This window comes from Pholcus phalangioides, unplaced genomic scaffold (assembly GCF_987345545.1).
Source record: "Pholcus phalangioides strain wild (caught in Gottingen) unplaced genomic scaffold, Ppha-v1.0 ptg000012l_1, whole genome shotgun sequence".
In the NCBI taxonomy this organism is placed as follows: Eukaryota; Metazoa; Arthropoda; class Arachnida; order Araneae; family Pholcidae; genus Pholcus; species Pholcus phalangioides.
This window is the reverse complement of record NW_028301605.1, coordinates 12,094,261-12,116,254: the sequence shown is the minus strand read 5'-3', so window position 1 is coordinate 12,116,254 and position 21,994 is coordinate 12,094,261. Positions and strand designations below refer to the sequence as shown.

Below are 21,994 nucleotides of genomic sequence, written 5' to 3'. Positions count from 1 at the left end.
ATAAAAACTTTTCTTACATACTAGACAAACTATTACATAATACTTTTAAAACTTTATAAAAATTAAAGAAACTTTTATATCCACTAATGCGGTTTGCGAGAAAGTTATTCTAATGAAAAAGTATATTTTATTTTGGTTCTGAAAAATTAGTTCGAAATATTTGTCGATAGATGACGCTGCACGAAAGCAAATCGCTGAAAATATGCAAATCACTTCTGTATTTTTCTGTTACCGGCGCTTACATTAAGAACAATGAAAATATGGTGTTGTTAACAAGTTGTTTTACCACGGAAATGGATGAAGTTTAACGAAAGTTTCAGGCCCAATCACTCTTGCCAGATGGCTGGCCCTCTATCGACAAAAATTAGGACTAATTTTTGTCCTGTACTAAAAAAAAGAAAAGAAATTCTCCCTTTCTCTCGTGAGAGTAAACTTTTTTGCAAGCAGGATTAAAATATATCAATTCCTTCAACTTTTATGGATTTATAAACTATTATTTACGAATTCAGGGGCACTCTGTATAATAGATAGATGGTAAAATAATTTCAGAATTATTCACTGAAAAATAATTTGTACTCACGATTTCAATTTAGGATCCTCGGTGTTGAGAATTCTAAGTGTGCCGGGATCGATAGCATAAAACCAGAAATCACTCCTGTAATTAGATTGATGTAATTATGTTGTTGTAAATGTCATCGCCGATGTACGGAGTGTAGCCACTTCAAGAAGTAGCCAGACTTCGGACATCGGGCCTGATATCTATCAATTTAAATGCATCCAGACTTTCTAATCAGAGTTCTTGATTGATATTTCAAGTCTTATCAATATTTTAACCATTTTTTAAACTCTTTCCCGGAGGAACGACGAGATATCTAGTGCTGGTGTATATAATTGAGGGCACAATTCTTTGTATCCCCTAAACGTTATTGTTCTGGAAAAGTAAATTTACAGGGTGGTTCTGAATTCATGGGACAAACTTTAAGAGGTGATTGAGACTCCTGAACAAATATTTTTTTATCATAGAATGTACGGTCGAATCGCAATAGCAAAGGTGGTCGAAGGTGTTTTTAGAAAGTGCTCAACAGCACTTCACCAAAGACAAATAATCATATTCCACCGATGGATTTGCTGCGATATGTGCTATCAACCATTCGAGGGTGCAGGGTAGATGTGGTAGTCCTTCTTACGGTGCAACACGTGTAACGTCAATTCTATCATAGGTCATTATACTGCTTGATCATTTTTCGGCGCAGCATAATGTTAATGGTCCTTGTGCACTAATAAAACAACAAACTCCAATAAAATTCGAAGACACATATTCACCCTCGAATGGTTGATATCACGTATCGTAGCAAATCCGTCGGAAGAATATGGTATTTGTTTTGGTATATATATATATATAGAAATATGATATTTTGTGAAGTGCTGCTGTGTACCCTCTACCATCTTTCCTATTACGATTCCACCGCTTATTCTATGATGAAAAAAAAAAATTTCGGTGTCCCCCTTAAAGTTTTCCCCCCATGAATTTAGAATCACCCTTTTTGTGTATATATTTTTCAATCTTTCCCTTAGTCTGTTATTTGTCTGTCTATTTAGTCAGGCTTCATTTCAGGTGAATGCTGGCGAGTAAATAACGCAAAAGTGATTAGACAAAGGATGATTACGGAGAGCCAGCATCAGTGAAAAAAAACAAAAATAACACGGTTATTATTCAGTCCACCCCCTCCCTTTTACGTGTGTTTCATGGATGCGGATAAATTTCACTTCTGGCGACTTTTCTTTGGTACCCAAGTCATCTCGTCACCGTTTTTCTTTTCATAGAACCCTATCATTCCTAACAAGGACAATATATCTTGTCCTGGTCAAGTTGAATGCCCGATTCTTTATCATTTTGGAAGTCAGCGAGTCTTCTTCAACCACTGCTATGCTGACCGGTGTGTGCCGGTCTGCAAAAACATTCGCCCAATCTGTGCAGCCTACGTAACTCCGAATTCAAAAATAAAATAAAGCCTCGAAATTTGCTACTATTTCTGTTTTTGCAGTCATCTGGTCTGTGCAAGACATAGACCCCTGTTGGCCGCACAGTGGTGGTCGACTGGAGTTGGTTTTTTGCGGTTTTTCAGCTTCGAGCAGGCAAAGCTACAACACGAAACTGATATAAGAGGGCATTCAAGTATTACGTAAGCAGATTTTCAGCCATTTTTGACCCCCCCCCCCATCAGCAAAACACCGACCCCCCGCCCCCGTCAGCAAAATTTCGTCAGCAGCTTAGAATATTTCATATTTTCAAAAAGGGGTGGTTGATGACGTAAGCAACCTTCAACCCCCTCCCCACTCCGATGCTGACGTAATACTTGAATGACCCCTAACATGAAAATTCAAGTGTTTCCATCTTTACTTCAGAAAATGGAAGAAAGATGGCAGGATGAACACAAAACAGGCGCAACTCGACTACATAAATGCGTTAGGATTACACGTACACTCAGAACACACATTCCAACGAGCGCCGATTCGTTAGAAATTCCGTAGAGGAATGTGTATGAGGTGCATGTACGGTTAAGTAGTAGTAGTAGTCATCCGGTCTGTTAATTTTTAATTCTATTTATTCAACTTTTGCCAGAAGAAAGAGAGAGAGACTACAAATTACTATTGCTATTCATTCATCTTTTGTGGTCCGCAAACATTGGTAAAATGGAGAGATCCAGTCCTCAAAAAGATTTTAGAGGATATTATATCAGACAAAAAAATGAAGAAAAGGTGATTTTGATTTCGTTAACATTTCGTTCAAAAAAAGATAATACAGAGGTTGTTGGACTGGATGGGCCAAAATATTTGCATCTGAATTAATTATTAATTGTAAGCTGAACATGTCATTAGTATGTGAGACCAGGTCTCAAGTTTATTGGAGTTACAATGTATACACGGAACCTGCGAATTGATTTCAAGGATTCTCCCCTTTATGAAGAACCTATTCACCCCAAAACGGATTTGAAGGAGAGTAATTTTAAATTTAAACGGAATATTCTTGTCAGTAAGGTAGCTTTTAAGACCAAAATTGCTTTCAAGTTGTGTGTAATGAGGTGAAAAATTAGTGGTCTGAATATTGCCTATGTTAGTTTGTATGTTTTTTGAATTTTTCCTATTTAATATGTATTTTTGGACCTCAGGTCTCAAACTTCTCTTGGAAAACTCTGAATTTGTCTTCAACTAGTTTTTACAAGACCCTAACATAACTGAAAAATGTCTACGCCAGATTTTACAAGTTTATATTGACCAAAATATTCAAAAAGATTTGAGCGGAATGGAAAATAGCCCAAGAAGTTTACTAAAACTCAGATCTGTGCGGAGCATTATATTCTCTCGAAAATGTATTTGCCAGTTAAAAAAGGGTAATCTTTCAATTAAGCACATTGCACAATTCTTTATTTATACAAGTTAAAGTTTTTAAAATATCTCTCGCCAAAGATTTTAATTTCTGCGATTTTAAAAGACTTGAAACATGGTCTTATGTAGTCATGGAATGTTCGAATGTAATTTAGCGATAAAACTGATTGAAATCATACAAATTGACACTGATGATACTGTACAATATGAAAATATATATTCTGTGTCTTTTTATCTGGAAAATGATTATCTCTCAGCACTTACCCTGATGTGTCAGCTTCAATTGTGTAGTTCTTGATTACTTTCATGGACACGACTTTTTCTATATCAGCAATTATGCCAGTTCTAGCTTGGATTACACTGAAATGAATCATAATAATCGTAATTTTAACACTGGAAGCTGAATTTAAACGTGTAAAATTTCTCAAATTTTTTTGAAATCACAAAATTTACCCTAAAATTTTTTCCTTCATCGCTAGGACGGCATCAGGCAGAACGTCTTTCATAACCATCACCATTCGATTCTCATCTTTTATTACATTCACCTGTACGGGGAAAATAACAATAACAAATAATTCATGAAAATAAGTATAAATTTAATTTTAAATTCAATTTCAATAATTATAACTTCAAATTAATCTCACTGACCAGAACTTCAGTCGATTGCATCATGAGAGCTGATCTCAATTCTGGGTTATCTCTGGCGACAACTTTCAGCCTGATCGGGAGCTCTTCTGGAGAAACTTCTTCTAAAGACTTGCTGTTACTCAGAAATCCTGTTGTGGGATCGATCCGGAAACGTCTGAATAGATCCGATTCCGCCGTTATTTCGTACGTGACGAAGCCATTCGCTCCAGAATCGTAATCTTCGGCCTAGAAAAAACAAAATAAGAAACATACAGTAAGACCTTTCTACGAGATGTCACCCCTGCATCAAACGTGGGGGTAGATCTTTCAAAAAGGTATTTGTTTAATGTAAAATAGTCTGTAAAAATAAAATTTTCCCATGAAAGAGTAGGTAAACTTTGACCTAGAATATTAAGAAGTCACCAACGAATGAGGCAAATATACGAAAAATACAACTTCTAATGCATTTTCGATTCACGGTGGGGGTGTCGTCTTCAGCGGAAAAAATATTTAACCACTAATCACGTTGATCCCACTTGGGTTGGATACCAAATCTAAACGCTCGTTTGCTCAGCTGAAATAAAATACGTCTGTTCGCTTGAAACGTACGCGTTCAGAATGAAGCTGAGAGCCTGCGTGTCAGACTAATGCAGCGCCCTGATTGGATGCTTGCGAGATGGAGCTACCTGATTCGGTATGGTGAGATTGGTGGCAGCATTTTTCAAGTTTTATAAAATAACTTTTCTAAAACTCTTATAGTGTAATGCCGGGCATAGAGAGAGTGTGATAGGCGTGGTCGTAAAACTTGAAATCCTACTTATACGAGAAAAAAAATCCGGATATCACCAACTGTCGACGAAATCGCCAATTATTGCTAACATTGCTGAATAATCGTCATACTGGCAAGTAATAAAGGATTGCTACAAATCACACTGAATTGATAAATTAAAACGCATTTCAAGAAAAAAAAGGTTCTCGTGTTGGATGAACATTTTTGTTTATAAAGTTATGATTATCATAATATAATTTATAAATTATTTCAAATTGTCTTTATCCGTTATATATATATATATTTTAGGTAATTATTAAGAATTCGAGCTTCACCGAAAATATATAAACTATTTATTTGGTCATATTGAGAGCCATATAAATGTCGGGCTCCTAAAAAATAATTTTTAAGAGTAATTTCACTCCTTTTTCCAAATTATAAGGAGTATTTTTTTTCACCAATGAGAAATAACTATTTAAAAAATACCTAAAATTTTTGAGAGGATTAATTGAGCATTATTTTCACTCCTCAACGAAATTTAGAGGAGTAAAATTGAATTTTGTTGCGTTAATCACGCATTTAAATGCGTATTGGGAAGCTCTTGTCGGGATGGGCCAAAATAATTACTGTAATTACTCATAAAATAACGCAACTTACCCAAACTTGCACAAAACTTGTGCCAACAGCTGCATCATGAGGAAGAGCCGCCAAATATCTGTTACCAACAAATCGACTGTAACGAAGAGGGATCACAAATTCCGGCCTGTTATCATTAACATCAAGAACGCTCACAACCACATCAGTCGACAAACGGGACGAACCTTCAAAAATTTCGCAATCAGAACTTCTGAGACATGATTGTAACATATTTCTTTACATAATTGATATTTTGTTACCAAAATTGTCAAATTTTTTTTAATTTTAGGCATGCGTATAGGAGGAACCAAGTTAATTTATATTGTAAAAATTGAAAAAAAAGCAATTGGAACAATGATTGTGAATTTTATGAATTTCACTAAAATTCTTTCATGACGCAAACTCACCGAAGAGTCCTCCTACGGTGACCAACCGGACAGACAGCAAGTACCTGCTTTGCTGCTCGTAATCTAAACTCGCGCTCTGCAATCGAAGTTCGCAATCCCTTTGGTTGTTTTCAATCACGTAAAAATATCCTGGAATAACAGCAATAGTTATTTTATTCGAAGAATACAAGCGTCAGTACTCTGAACTAACCTTAAAAAAATAGCAATATCCATATTATCACATCATCACCGTCCTATTAAAGAAAATCACAGTTTCAAAAGCGGAATTTGAAAGGTTGCCGAGTCTACTCCTGTCAAATTATTTCGTTTGACAGGATTATTCCGTTTGTCAAATTATTTCGTTTCAAAGTCCTTGAAAGTTAGTGAAAGTGGTACGCTATTTTAATTTGACAGGAGTGGACTCTGCAACCTTTTCCGATTCGGCATTTAAACTGTGATTTTTTTTTAAATATCAAATCCATAGAAATATCTTAGTTAATTATAGGAAAATAATTATCCTACACATATTTGCTATTAATACAAATACAAAGCCACAACAGGCAAAATGCCCAACTAAGTGGCTGAAAAATAAGAAGCCCATTACAAATATGGATGTTATACGTTTCTAAAATACAGCAACCCAAGTAAAAGTGCAATTATAAAAACACTAAAAACTACATGATAAAATATTATACACTTCCCGTGAAAAATATTTATGGTTTTCTTATCTTATATACAGTACATACTGAATTACAAATTATAATGATATTTCATCACATATGATTAAGATAAAATATTTTTTGATGTTTCTACCGTATCAAAATATCAAGTATAAAAAATGAAACCTTTCCGACTCTTTTCTACATTTTTAGAGGCACCACATTTGATGGAGCCAAAAACGTAACATCGAGCTAGATATCTCCGACTATTGGGTATATTAATTATAGTTAAATGCCAATTAGCGTCCAGTACCGCAACTAGTGGGGGGAGCAGGCGGATCTGGTGCCCCGGGCGCTTTAACTAAAGGGTCACCGAATTCGCTGAATCAACTGTTTCTTCTACAAAACAAGGGGAGCCAAAATTTGCCCCGGGTGACAAAGTGTCTACTTGCGTTCCTGTTAGCGCCTAACAGTAGATTAAAGAATTATCGTTAATTGCAGTAAACTGCGGTACAGCGATATGGCCAGAGTTGCTATGTTGGGAAGTAGTAGATTAAAGAAGAGCAGGTAGACATTCAGCATAAATATAATATATCACATAACAACGAAAATTGATTCATCTGTCACTCACACTTGCAGTTTAGAAGGCAGATGGCAGCACCTGCTCGAAAACGAAATACGAGGAAACGAAAAACTAGTAGAGCAAATTCATACATTTTCATATATAACATGCTCCGGCAAGCGCCAGTTCGTCAGAAATTCCTCAGAAGAATGTTTATTAGGTACATACATAGTTTTAGAACATTGAAGAACAAATCAAATCACACCAATCATCTCATTTAAACCAAAAGATTAGACGAATGGTAACCTTAGGGCCCTTTCACACGGAGCGGATGCGGATGCGGACGCGGATGCGGGTCCGCATACCCTTTCAAACGAGCGCTGAAGATGCGGGCGAATCGCCCGCATCTTCAGTGCACATTTTGCTTTCACCCAGTAAACACTGTACGTGAATAGCGTGTTGTTTTTAGATAGCATTTAATTTTTTCAGTTTTATTTGATTATTTAAAATTAAAATTGTGAAGTATGGATAAAAGGAAGCTACGATTACTGTATCTTCTTTACCTCAGAAGGAAACGAAGAGATAGACGCTTGTGGGTACATCCCATTAATGAACAGAGACCTTCACTTGGTGTGTTTAGGGGTATTTACGACAAGCTTAGGGGCGACAATGACAAGTTCTTTAACTTTTTTCGGATGTCAGTTGACACGTTTGACGAACTGTTAGAAAAGCTGAAACCGCACTTGCAGAAGACTCCAACAAACATGAGAGATTATATTCAACCAGTGGAAAGACTCGCCGTTACGCTGAGGTAATATTATTTTCTTACTGTCGTAATTTGTTGTTATATGTGCGAAATAAATTAATTTGAGTGTATTAAGTAAGGGGACGTTCAAGTATTACGGCAGCAGATTTTCAGCAATTCCCCCCCCCCTTTTCGGCAAAAAACGGCAAAACTCTGACCCCCCTTCCAAGCTCTGCCCTGTACCTCGCATATTGGGATCAGAGGCCTACGGGGCGGGGGAGAACGAGACCTCCCCCCCAACAATTTTTGTTGATGCAAAAAATATTTCTTAAGAAATTAAAATTTCGAAAGAAAATACTTTTATATGCTATTATAATCAGTTCAAACCTCCCCTTCCCATCAAAAGTCTGCAAACTCGGAACCCCCCCCCCCCTTATCCTGCTATTGATGCTGACGTAATACTTGAATGACCCTTATTACAGGTACAAAATACGACCCTGGAATTACAATAAACAACACTCTTTACTGTTTGCAATAATAATGATAGATAGTAATAGTTGAAAAAAAACACGTTTACAAGTACGGGTACTGATGAGCAATATCAACATACATGTCTAAAAAAAGGTTGGTTAATTAATACTTGCTACATTTTTTGTAACATTTCCAAAATCTAAATCATAGAAAGAACTTGATGCATCACTGTTGCTTGGTGATATAACAGGAGTCGAACACTGGCTTGAAAGAGCACGATGAGGAGTAGGTTCCCACTGCCAAGTGGAGCATTGAGGAGCGTCTGCAGCTTGTGATGAAAAGGTCTGTAGAGCGAGTGGGGCTTGATACATACGGTTTTTTCTTATGTTTTGAATTAAGTTCAATACACCACATTGGAACTGAAGATTTTCATCATCTGAGAAATCTTTCACACTTGGGAGAATCCCTTTAAAGAATAACAACTTTGGATCTTCGTCTTTCAGAATATCCAAAATATGTTTCTCTAAATCGATTTTTCCTTTCTTTATAGTGCCTTCCTTTTCAGCGGGCGATGGTGGTTTTTTCCTTGGCAGACTAGGTGCAGGATTGACACTTTGGTCCATATCATTGTCCGCTGGGGAAGCAGGAAATTCAGGATCGTCTGCCACATAGCTAGACACTGTTTCATTTACAGCTGCAGTTTTTTTTAAAAAACTCAGCTGTTCATGATAGGTATAATACTTCATATAGGTCGCAGCGGCTCCAGACTTCTTTTCGTCACTCACTTTCTTGGCCGTTTTCACCCACTGGTCTCTGATATTACGCCATTTCTTTATGACAGCTTTTCCTGCAACAAACACGTAACAATCAAAGTGTGTGTGTGGAGAGGGGGGGGATAGGACATTTGGGATATTGTTTAACAAATATGCATTTGTTGTTGCAGGTACCTGGCTACCGGAAACACATTCACAGACCTTCACTACAATTTCATGATGGGAGTATCAACCATTTCCTACATTGTTGATGAAGTCTGTACTGCAATCTGGGAAGTTTTAAAAGAAGAATGCATTCCAAAACCATCTGCAGAATCATTTGCAGCAGCAGCGCAAGGTTTCGAGAAAAAGGCACATTTTCCTAACTGTATCGGGGCTGTGGACGGCAAACATATAGAAATTATAAAGCCCCACGATAGTGGTTCTATGTTTTTCAATTACAAAGGTTATTTTTCAATTGTTCTAATGGCGGTGGTGGACAGTGAATATAGGTTCACATTTGTTGACATAGGGGCATATGGAAAAGATGCTGATCCTACAATTTTTGGAAATACATCTTTCTGGAAGGACGTGGAGAGCGGGAAACTTGAACTTCCACCCCCCAAACCACTACCAGGAACAAATGATTCAGTACCATACGTATTTGTCGGGGACGAAGCATTTTCTTTGCATACAAATATGATGCGTCCTTTTGGAGGGAGACTGCACTCTGTAACAAAGCGAGTTTTTAACTATCGTCTTACGGTTGCAAGGAGGTTCGTTGAGTGTGCATTTGGCATCCTTAGCAACAAGTGGCGTATTTTTCATAGGCCACTGAATGTCTCTATTCCGCTTGCTACACGAATAGTTCAAGCTTGTTGTGTGCTACACAACTTTGTAAGGGAACGAGACGGATATCAGTTTGAGGACACTCTGTCCATAACTGGCTTACAACAGATTCCTCGTGAGCTTTTGCCGAAGAACAAAGGGAAGATGAAGGAAAAATCAATCAGAATGGAATTTGCAAACTACTTCATGAGTGTACAAGGTTCCGTCAAATGGCAGTTGGACAAGATATAAAATTGAGTTAATTGACTTAATCTTGATTTTTGGAACGTTATCCTTTTTTTTTCAAACATTATTACATAGGAAAATTATTATCAGCTACTAGCTTCATTATTCGTTAAAACTAGTGTCATATTACCATCAAATTAATTAAATAAGAAATGAAATGTCTAGTAGATTTGCTATATACTAACATTGCAATAAATTTGTTTGACTTACCATAAATGTTTTTTTCTTTGTCTGAGAGTTCTCCAAACTTTAAATTCAATTCACTGCATACGATCCTCCATGCCTCAGTCGTGGATGTGCGTGAATGATACTCTTCTAAAGATTTATCCCAAATACAAGGATTTTGGGACACCAGCGCAATCAGATGTTCAATATCAATCTCATCAGTCATTCTTAAAACAACGACGAGTACAGTACCAGAGAAAAACAAAGTCACAAGACACGTTCTACATTTGATCGAGGCTAGATTGAAACTTTACCAGAGTTGCCAGATCATTAAAAAAATTCTAGGCCAAATATTTGAACTCGTGCTGCCATCTGGCAATCAACAGATGAAGTACAGTTTGACTTTAAGGGGGGGGGGGGTGATTGGTGCACGTTAATTTTCCTTTTCCAAAACACACATTTTTTAAATTTTTAAATACTATGAAATTTTCTGCGTCCAACTGTGTTGAATATTTTGTAAAAAATATATTAAAAATAATTTTAAATATTTAAAAAGAAAAAAATTAAAATTTTTAAATTAAATTTAAAAGTTATTAAGGTATTTAGTCAATTAAATATTCGTAATGAACAGAACGGCTTATAATTTTGGTCCCGTCAGTGGCCGTTGTTGACAGGTTTTATTGCATAAAATTGTGAAATATGGACAAAAGGCAGTTAAAGTTTCCATATCTCAATCTCAGAAGGAAACGAAGGGATACACGTATGTAGGTACATTATATTAATGAGCAGGGACCATCATATGGTGTTTTTAAGGGTATTTATGGCAAATAATTAAAAAAATTCCGTGAAAAATCACCTTCAAAAAGTAGCCAAAGATGCGGACGAATTCGCTCCGCATCCGCATCGTCTGAATAGCTCCGAATAAACCTATTGTCAAAACTTCTATGTGCGGATGCGGAGCCCGCACTTAGGTTTTGACACATGCGGACGACGTCCGGACCCGCATGAACATTTCCTAGGTGCGGAGATTTTTCGGCTCGTCTGAAAGGCGCAGTATATTCCAATTGTTAAAACTTCTTCCGGACCCGCATCCGCATCCGCTCCGTGTGAAAGGGCCCTTAAGCATAATGTCCCTTTTGAGTCAACTAAAATGTAACAATCCTAAATTCCAGGTCGGTACGACAACTATATGCAGCCACTCACCGACTTATGAGTGTTCAAATTATGAACCGGAAATTTTTTTGCTGATGGCGAGCTTCTCGATATATTTGGCAAAAAAAAGGTTTTCAGTTAGACCTTCGTCTTCTTTCCGATTTCATCTTAGAGAATAGACACCGAATCGAGGCTACTTACATTTATTACGGGCGATGCTTGTAAAGGATCCAGTTTGTGAGTCGGGGATTGCTTCCAGTTGCCAGGGGTTTTAAAGATTTGTCACAATCGGAAGTACTACGATAAGTTCTTTGACTTTAAATTGAATTTGTAATGAAATTTACTAAAAAAAGAAACGCGCTAAGAACACTTACCCAGTTCGTTCCCAGTATCTATACGACAACCAATGGGAAAGCTGCCTCGAGGCTTATTTATCACTGGCAAAGTCTTGATCAAAGTATTAGCCAAAGAATTTTCTTCAACTTCAACACTGAAGGAGAAACAATGATTTTTTTTCAAAACAAATCCAAATTGATGTAAATTTCTTTTAAGCATTAATTTCAGCAATAAATCATTTTCGGTCATACTTGTAATGCGAATCAGCAAATCCCAATCCAGAATCTGGAGCAACAGTGGCGATGTGTTCGACAAATACTGTGACAGTCGCTGTGGCTGTTAATGGGGGACTCCCCATGTCTTTAGCTATAACTTCAATCTAAAAAATTCATTACAAGAATAAATAAATACTAACCATTCAAATTACTATCGTATTAATTGAAACTTATCGATACATCCCTCACTTCAAAATAGTAGAACTGGCTTTAATTGTTAATAATTACATAGGTGCCAATTTCCAGACTTAAGCATGTTAAGACTAAAAGCAGACTAAAAGTATGTTAAAAGCAGTCGCATGTAGTGGCGTCGGAGCCGGGGGTGATACAAAATATTGTGGGTGCTTGAACATCCACACTTGTAGCACGAGCCCGAGCATCCCCAACATTGATGCTGAAATAAAAAATCCTTACGTAAAGCTCAAGACAAGTAACCGAAGGTTTGAAACACTTTCGACGCTCCTGGTAGGAAGGATAGTATTGACCATCCGGAATGGGTAAACACGTGATGGTACGGGTACGAGATGGACTAGTTTCGCATGGATCAGGCAGACTACCTGAAGAATGCGCACACTGGCTATTGTCTGGTGATCATCTATATAAATAATGATAACACGGAACCCAGGTTTGTGATACATGTGTTTATGCATGTGCCTTTTCGTGAGTTACCTTCTTCGAGAGAAAAGAATATTGGGTTTTTTTGGTTTGAAAAAAGTGTCAGTTTTTTTTTCTTCAATGTATGATGCCACCAACCTCAATGCCAAAATTTAGCAATTAATGCTTCTTTTTTCATCACAAATAATTACGTGTCCGGGTGTGGAACTCCCTTGGCCAAAGGGACAATTTGAACCCACCTATCAAATATGGATTTTTTTTCTTAACTATTTGGGTCTGCGTAGCCTAATCAGTTAAAATTGTCAGGTACCATTTCGAGTTGGCATCCACTCTAAAAAGTTTCGTCACAGTGAGCAGAACACCAGCCATCAACATACCAACGAGGTAGTGGGGCGAAAAATGCTAAAAAAAAATTCATTAGCAATTTTGGTGATCGAAAAAGCAGTATGGTGTGACTATAAAAAATCATTATCGCGTCACAAAAAAATAATGAATGGAAAGAGTCTGCTATTGAAACCAATAACTCAAAGAAAAGGAAACAAATGATCAGGAAACAGTTTTGTATGTACACGGTATTTTTACCTGATACGCATTAGGCTCGCGGGCCAACTGTTGACCTACCCCTGCTCTATATGAATCAGCCGGAATCACCAAATATTGGCGTCGTTCCGACCTAGGTTGTTATAACCGAGTTTGACTGTATATTGATATAATCTCAAACTGTGTCTATATCTCGACTACTGCGTGCCTTTGAACGATTCACGGAGCTAGCACAGATTTTGTCAAGTGTGTTTCTATTAAGTAGGGTACATCGAGGTTGGGTTTGGTTATTGAAGTGGAACTCATAGACTTTGGTGCAGACGCTCCCTCTTCTCTTGCCAAGACTACGTAGAGTATTGCATGACAGAAAAATAAAATGGGGAATAGATATTTGAAAATAAAAGTGAATTGACTCACTTTATATTCCGAGTCCGCTTCTTTCCTGAGATCATCCTTCACAGAAATCACACCGTTCGCTTTATCAATCATGAAATAACTCGGGGATTTTTCTTTTCCAGTTATCTCATAATGGACTTCACTGCCCGGTGCCTGGTAACAGGAAATAAATTAATTGTAATTAGACAATCAGTTGAATTAAGACTATTCAAAAATTACCAGCAGCCTATAATGAAACCGTGAATGCTTCTGTGGTTAGTTACTCACTGTCCCATCAGTATCTGTTGCAACAACTGTTGTAACAATAGTTCCCAGTGGAACTGTATCCTGAAGACGGATTGGCAGCGGCACGCTTGTGAATTTCGGTGGCACGTCATTTTCATCCTGAAATATGTACATGGGAAAATAAATCAATTTCTGTCAGTGGAATCATTTTCTTTGTGTTACAGGGTGCCCCCCCCCCCTCCCAGAAAAAAGATTTATCAGTGTAACGTTTGCTGTAATATTTTCAGTATTTTCAGTCAGATAGATTGTAAGAATTAGTTACAAATTTCTGCAGCAGATAGCACTACAGTCTGTGAAAACAAAATATTACGGTGTTTTAGAAACATACATCTACAGAAATAACACTATGCTGTCTCAGAAAAAAAATTTGCAGTAACTCGTGCAGATGTCTCCAACTGTAATAATAAATATACAATAACATTCTAAACTTTTTCAGAGAGAATTTATAAATCAGTTATAATTACCCTTAAGAGATGGCGCTGCAGTAGAGAAAAACTAAAATATGACATTTTCGAAATACAAATTCATTATATGATACAACTACATGGTGGGAGCCGAGAAAAAAATTCGCAGAAATCAGTGCGACCGGTACCAGCTGGGATGGCGAAACTTGAATTCATACAAATTTTCTAAATTAGTTGCAAAATTCGTTAACAGATACCGCTGTGAAGTCCGAAAAATTAGAAGTATAGTAATAAATATTACAAATTCCCTTATAAGATGATTGGTAAGGATTTCAGATGAAATTTTCGCTTTTGTTCTGAAACTGCAACATGTTGTCACTGCAAATAATAGTTATTGGGAAAATTTCGTATTTCAGTTATTCTCAGAATTACTTAAAAATATGAAAGACCGATGGCAGCACTAGCAGCACGCGAAACAAGCACAATTCTGACATTATAGATGTGTTAGGGCCATAAATAGTCTCGGAACACACATTTCGGCACATAACAATTCGTATAAATTTCCGCAGAGGAATGTGCAGGAGGTGCATACACGGTCAAGTGATAGTAGCTCTTCTCACGACTGTAGCGTCATCTACTGCGAAAATCTGTAACACATTTTGAAGCTCTGTCTGACTTTCTTTCAAACCGGACACAACTTCAGTCTACCACCATAGGCAACTCGCGAACGAGTTGTGCCGGAACTGTGCATGTGTACCTAACAGTCTGAGTGCGTATCCAAGTGTGTGCTGTGTGTGAATATTTAGTGCTGCCATCTATTTTCCAAACAATGAGTGAAGTGTAATGATTGGATATTTGTACTGTTGTAAGTCGGTTGCTCTCTAGAAAGCGCAAATCATCCCAAGATGGTCTCTCTGGGCGGTCATCGTTCATGTCTGTCTGTTGCTCGCTAGGACGGGACATTTGAACGAAGAAATCGGCTCGCAATTCACGCCTCAAACTTGGGTACCACAAAAAACCAACTTCATCCTACCACTAAGTGTGCCACCGGTAGGATTCGAGCTCTGTCTGATAGAATACTTACAGTTTTTCCCTTTTTTTCTTTATCCGTTTGTCATATGGGCCCGTCAATTAGGGAACAACCTGTGATATAATATTATACATAATGCCTAATGATGTAATACTGTGCTCACCATGACGGAAATAACTACGACTGTGGTGGCTCTTTGGTTGGTGCTCTCGTTTTCCAATGTGCCGATGACTAGCGTGTATGATGACTGGCGTTCGTAATCGAGTGGCACGACTGCTTTGATTTTCCCGCTTGACGAATCGATGGAGAAAAGACTGGTGTCTCCTTCTTTTATCACGTAAGTGATAGTGTTGACCGAATCTGGATCAGTCGCCTGTAAAAATACAAAGTCCACAGGTTGGATATAATTTAAAAGAAATCGTTTTTATTTAAAAATTTCATTTATAAATTGAAATAGAAATTTTGTAGCATTTCTTTTTCACAAAATCTAGCACAAACGTTACCCTTCATTCGACCGGCATAACAGAAATCACAACCCTCTCCGCGCGCGCACGTGAACTGCAATATATTTTTCTCTATGAAATAGGCTCTCTCTTCAGGTTTTCAGTAGGTACAGAGCAAAGCTGGTTAAAGAGCACGCGTTCCCACATTGCATTAAAGGTGGGCGCAAAGAATACTGTAGCGCCATCGGTAGTGTGAGGGGCGAAACTCTTTAACCAGCTTTGGTACAGAGTAAGAATAATAGGAAAATGTGTTGCATTGAGAGAAAAAAATCAGTAACACAAAATATCTTGACTTGTGATGATAAATTAAAAACGAAAAAAGTTTTAAGAAAGCGAGATATCTCGTTATTATAGGTTAAACAAGTGGTTCTCAAACTTTGTTTGTCCAAGGCCCCCCCTTTCAACCATTTCACATTCCTATGGCACCCTCTTGCGAACATGAATAATTTTCCACTCACCCCCCCCCCCCCGCCTCCGTTTTCCCATTAGAAGATAGTTATTAAAAGTCTGAAGTATATAAATATGTTTGAATTTGATTTGATTAATTTTTAATTTATGAAAATAATGAAAGAGCAAAATAAACGTAATAGAATGCAGTAAAAAAAAAATAGAATAAATTATTTTCAATGTAAATTCTGCGCTTGAAGATGATACAAAGTCATCAAGTTACTTGTACTGGATGAAAAATTTGTATTATTTCAAATTAGTTTATTTTTGTGTAAATGATTATGGTTTCGTTAAGAAAATGTCAGTTGTTCCAAATATGCATTTTTGTAGTGATAAAAATCGCAAAAAGTGGTAGCAAGCAGTTTTATTAATTTTATTCTCTTCATGCGGATAAAAGTAGTATATAATGAGGGAGTATATAATGAATCACAATTGAAAAGTTCAACCTTTCACATCGTTTTCAATAATGTATCAAGGGTATAGGTTCATGTTGTAGCCATACTATGAACTTAAAAAAATGAACTAAAATACGTGTGAAAATTTTTTAAATATTTGTTTGAACCATTCATTCCAGAGAAATCATGTGCGCAGTCACGGGGCCGGATTAACCATTAAGCAAAATAAGCGCGTGCTTAGGGCATCAGTACTAAAGGGGCACCACCAAAAAGATATCATATGGTATTTTCTTTTTAATGCACGGATTTGTTTTCAACATCCATCATCCGATAGAAGATCCTAAAATTGTAAAAACACTTGATTGTATAGTTGAAGATCATTATCACAAGAATGTCACGAAAGATGAGAATCTAATAATATTGCAAACTAGACTTCACATTATTGCCAAGTTTTTCGATTAGCTTTTTTTCGCAATTTTCATAAAGTACGCCCAGGGCTGTCTCTTAGCATTATCACACGCCCACATACAAAGCGATTTTTCTGAGAGAGGCACTACAACCTAGATAAATATTCCTACCTACCTATTTGCATATTTACTCTTGAAAATCGGAACCAGGTCTAATTGTCACTTGACACCACGGTGACAGAAGTGCCCAGATTGGCCCATGCATTAAACGAAGTTCTACAGAATAAGGACATGATTTTTGTGTGTTATTAGTGGATCAACTGTATAGCTTGATCTATAGAAATGTTACCAGGTGTAAATTACAAACTTAAGAATGTATCTAAAAAGAAAAAATACCCAATATATATATAACGGTGATTTTTGTCAGAAATAAGATACCTACTGGCAGGGCCGCAAGTGGATACTTGGTTAGCCGGGGCAACCACTCATTTAGGCACCCCCCCCCCGTAATGCTGAAGGATAGGTTGAATGGTTAAATCTGCGCCCCCTTTTTAATGCGCCTGGGGCACCAGACTGCTCCCCCCCCCCTCCCAACTACTTGCGGCCCTGCCTAATGGTAATATTATGGCCATTCTAAGATTCAATGGTTTCTCCTTGGAGTGTTGTTACAGCCTTCGTCCATCAACCGTTCGTCGTAGTGGTATGGTTCTAATTTTAAAAATTCCCGAAATGGGACCAGAAATCACCCTGTCTGAGTTTTGAGGATGAAATTACAGTGTACACAAAATAAAAAATGAAATTTTTATACGATCCCTCCCCCCCGCCCCCGTCCTCTAACTTCCAATTAGACAGTTGTTGCTCTTTCTCTTCTGAGCCCAACAAACAAATTACATGTTCTTAACTGCTTTATACCCTGAGATATTTAAATTCAAAAATCAGGGACAAGTCCGGGCTCAGGAGAATTTCATGGCTAAATGCAAAAAAAGAAAAAGTGTGGCCTCCTCTAAATTTTTATGTAGTTGCTCCCCGACTTACAAACTTTTCGAGTTACGAACATAAATCTTGAAGGGGAAATTTTGTTTTCACGAAAAGAACGCATTTTATTACTCTAATTTTTTTCATTATCTCAGGAAGGCGTTGATGGTCTGGATCGTAATTAAACACGATCCGTTGAGAGGGAATGGCATTTAAATTACTTTTACAAAATTCATAGATTATTAATAATAATTACCGCGTGGTCCACCTGCTGACACTTCATCGTGGCTCGAATCATATTGAACAGACATAAAGTTTTGTCATACTTTTAAAGCACTTCATCATCTCTTTATCAAATATACGTTGCAATTCGATAACTTTGATCATTTTTCGAATTTTTTATTGCTATTTTTGTTTAATTAATGTAAATTAGTAGAAGTAAAAGAACCAAGTACTGGAATTCCATGACCCCCCACAAGATTGGGGCTGACAGGCAGGATCGTCGTAATAGCATCATAGGCCCCGAAGCCAAAGGATTTTTTGGAGGCCCTACATGGAAAATTCTCGAAAAATTGATAAATTGAATCTGGTAACCCTATCAAGACCACATAATCCGTGTTTTCACTTATTTGTTCGATCATCCATATTGTCCGAATGTTTTTGTGGAAAGAAATAATCATTTTTTCTACATAAAAAAAATCGATTGTTGCAAATGCACGAAGTTTGTTGCCGAAATTTTCGTCTCATAAAAAAATTTCATGCCAAAAAAGGACAAAAAGAACTCTTCCCTATCTCTCTTTCATCATCTCATGAGTTGCCTGAAATTTCGAGATTAAATGGCAGCACCAACAGTATATAAATCAAGCCTCCGGAGAGAATATGACGTCAGCGGTCTCCGCCTTGGCATAAGATGACTTCATATACGTATTAAGGAGTTCTACCTTGGCAGTGCTGAGAACTGGGGCCCCAACATCTTTCGTCGGAACATCACGTGACTCGGTGAAAACAAACACGACCCCCCCCCCCTTGTTATGGCATAGGAGTTTAAAGCAATAAATGAAAAAATAATTTCAGCTTGGACGAGATAATTCCAAAATTAGTGAAAGCATTAATGAAAAATATAATAATAAAATTAATGAAAGAGACAATTCCAGAATTAATGAGATATAATTTCAAATTCAACGACAGAAAAAATTCCAGCATTAATTAAAGAAATAATTTCAGCATTAATGAAAGAAACAAATCCAGAATTGATGAAAGCAATTATTTCAGAAGTAATGAAAGAAATAATAATTAGTAAAGGTCCAGAATTGATGAAAGAATATTCAAAAGATAATGAAAGAAATGATTCTCCAGTATTAATGAAATAAATAACTTAATCTTTTTTCACCTTTAGATGAGTTCTCTCTATCCTTTTTTTAAATCTTTAAACCCAATATTTAGAGACCGAACTGTACATTTCTATGGACAAATCGACAGGCGTGAAGTTTGTTTTCACCGAGTCCCGTAATTTCCTTGCATTTGATGTCGCTGCAATCGCGGTGGCTGGATGCTCCCTCCTGTAATATATAATCTCTGTCGTCTGCTTCTCTCCAGGTTACTCGTTTTTGGCGTCTCCTTGAGTCCTGCAAAAATAACCGAACTGGCAGTTCGAACTTCCAGTTATGTGTGTGAGCTCAGCTTGTAGGGAACCGACTTCTTCTCTGTCGTCTGCTCATTAAGAGGCTCTTTGTTTGGGACGTCTCCTTATGCTCAAATAAAATAACCGAACTTATAGTTCAAATTTCCAGTTCAGTTCACAAGCTTTGTTCATAGGGAACTGAGCCGAATAAAGAATATAGTTTTTTTCACTTTGAACTTCATCATCACCACATTAGTCACTTTTAAATTTAACATTAGTTGGCAGCACATACGATCTTACCTGTCGTCGGACGTGGAGGTCCTATGTTTTGGATGTTTCCTTGGGTGTTGAAAAAATGACTGAACTGGAAAATTCCCCCCCCCCTCCTTCCCCGCTACGCATAGGCGGAGATTGACTTGGAAGTCTGGGGGGGGGGGCAAGGTCATTATTGCTTGGGGGGCACGATGATGATGATGTCTAGGGTGACCATACGTCCCGTATTTCCCGGGACAGTCCCGGTATTTTCTATTTTTTTGGCCGTCCCGACTTTTTGGCAAAAGTGTCCCGGTTTTTCCCGTATTTCACACGACGCCTACTTGAATTTTCATTCTTTATTGATGTCGCAGATTGAAATTATTTTTCAACTCATAAGTTATTTTATGATAGTTACAACTATATATGGGATATTAATCTCCCACATTTGCCTTGGTAAACGTTTTTTTTTTTTTCGTGGAATACATTTTAATCCACTGCAATTTGCAATAATGTATCATTTCCCGCCATTGTTATTTTTCCGTAATTTCAACAATATTTGGCAACTTTGTTTGGTTTTGGCATCGTTTTTGGCGATGTCCCGTATTTTCCCGTATTTGGAATCCTGATGTCCCGTATTTCTCTCGAGGAAATATGGTCAGCCTAATGATGTCAGCTCATATATGCATATATACATTAGATCAGTCGACTCCACCTTTGACAGTGGGGGTGGAGATACGGGGCCCAACACGCCCCCCCCCCCCGTATCTTCGTCCATGCCGCTACGCCCTTGGTGTATCTGATATATATCTTTGTCAGGTTCACGATATAGATCCATGTTTGTCAAACTATATTAAAATCAGGGGCGTAGCCAGAAATTTCGTTCGGGGGGGAACCACTTTCATTTCGGATGGATGTGGCCATCTTTTTCCCTTTTTTCGGTCATTTTCTCACATTTCGGGGGGGGGGGAACCAGACCCCCAAGTCCCCCCCCCCCCGCTACGCCCTTGATTAAAATAATTTATTGTCCCAAGTTGTTGTCCTTCAAAGAAGAGATTATTCACATGGAATCAAATGCACATTCGACTGAAAAAGTTAAGACTAGATCAATTAATATCATAAATAATTTGCACCATATAGGACAAGATCGTTCTATATCATAGTTATGACATCTGATATTCCTCTGGCATTTCGATATATAACGATATGGTCCAGATATTGTACTATATCGTTGTGCTACTGGGGAACGCACTTCTAATTTTGAAAGTAGGTAGCAGCACCAACAATATTTTTAAAAATGAATTTCTTAAAGGAATCCAAACTCTAGAGTATTAAATTAATTTTAATTCCCTTAAAATTGTTAGTGCCATTGTGAATTCGTTGCAAATGTTACAAGGCAAAAAAAACAAAAAAAAACTGCTATTGGCGGACGGCGTAACAGTTCGAGTCACCCGGTATATACGGGTTTTGTCATTGCGTAACGCAGTGACAAAACTGTTCATGTGAACATAATAATGATTCATTATCAGGATTTCAAGCACATCGGAAAATATAAATAAGGGACCATTCAAGTATTACGTAAGCAGATTTTCAACCATTTTTCACCCCTTCCCCCCCCCCCACCCCGTCAGCAGCTTAGAATATTTCATATCTTCAAAAAGGGGTGGTTGATGACGTAAGCAACCTTCGAACCCCCCCCCCCCCACCTTGTCATCAAAAGTCAGCGAAACCGAAACCCCCTCTTAGCAGTTTGTTGACTTCAATTTCGATACGGTGAAAATCTGATATTTCGTTACATGAAAAGCTGCCTTCAAGTGGCTTTTTGGTCCGTAATGTGGCCGCTCTCTCGCAGGCGAACGAAGCAACGTGCGAGTTGACTTAAACACAACACAATATTTCACATAACAGTCCTTACTATATTTAATATACAAGGCGCATAGGTAACGCGGCATATGACATTTTAATGGCAAACCATTGGTCCTAGAGGCATACTTCCAGTTGGAAAAAGTACCCGAATAAAGTGTCGTACTCAGATATTGCATTCATGTTCGAAGGGGTTGTATAGCTATTAAAATAGAAAAATTAATTTTTTATATAGTCCCCGCGTGCCCGAAATCAGTTGAAAAGT

General features: G+C 37.5%; 1 protein-coding gene across 1 annotated transcript in view; it reads right to left on the bottom strand.

Moving 5' to 3' along the window:
• Positions 1-21,994, bottom strand: part of Cad99C (cadherin 99C) — a 131,770-nt gene that overhangs the window by 11,843 nt on the left and 97,933 nt on the right. The window contains exons 22-32 of the mRNA XM_089240198.1: positions 15,430-15,639; positions 13,815-13,931; positions 13,569-13,700; positions 11,973-12,100; positions 11,760-11,875; positions 5,827-5,955; positions 5,441-5,604; positions 4,036-4,260; positions 3,841-3,932; positions 3,652-3,747; positions 581-655 (exon numbers count right to left, since the gene is read on the bottom strand). Of these exons, the coding sequence (XP_089096324.1) occupies positions 581-655; positions 3,652-3,747; positions 3,841-3,932; positions 4,036-4,260; positions 5,441-5,604; positions 5,827-5,955; positions 11,760-11,875; positions 11,973-12,100; positions 13,569-13,700; positions 13,815-13,931; positions 15,430-15,639 (1,484 nt within the window). The remainder of the gene's footprint in view (positions 1-580; positions 656-3,651; positions 3,748-3,840; positions 3,933-4,035; positions 4,261-5,440; positions 5,605-5,826; positions 5,956-11,759; positions 11,876-11,972; positions 12,101-13,568; positions 13,701-13,814; positions 13,932-15,429; positions 15,640-21,994) is intronic.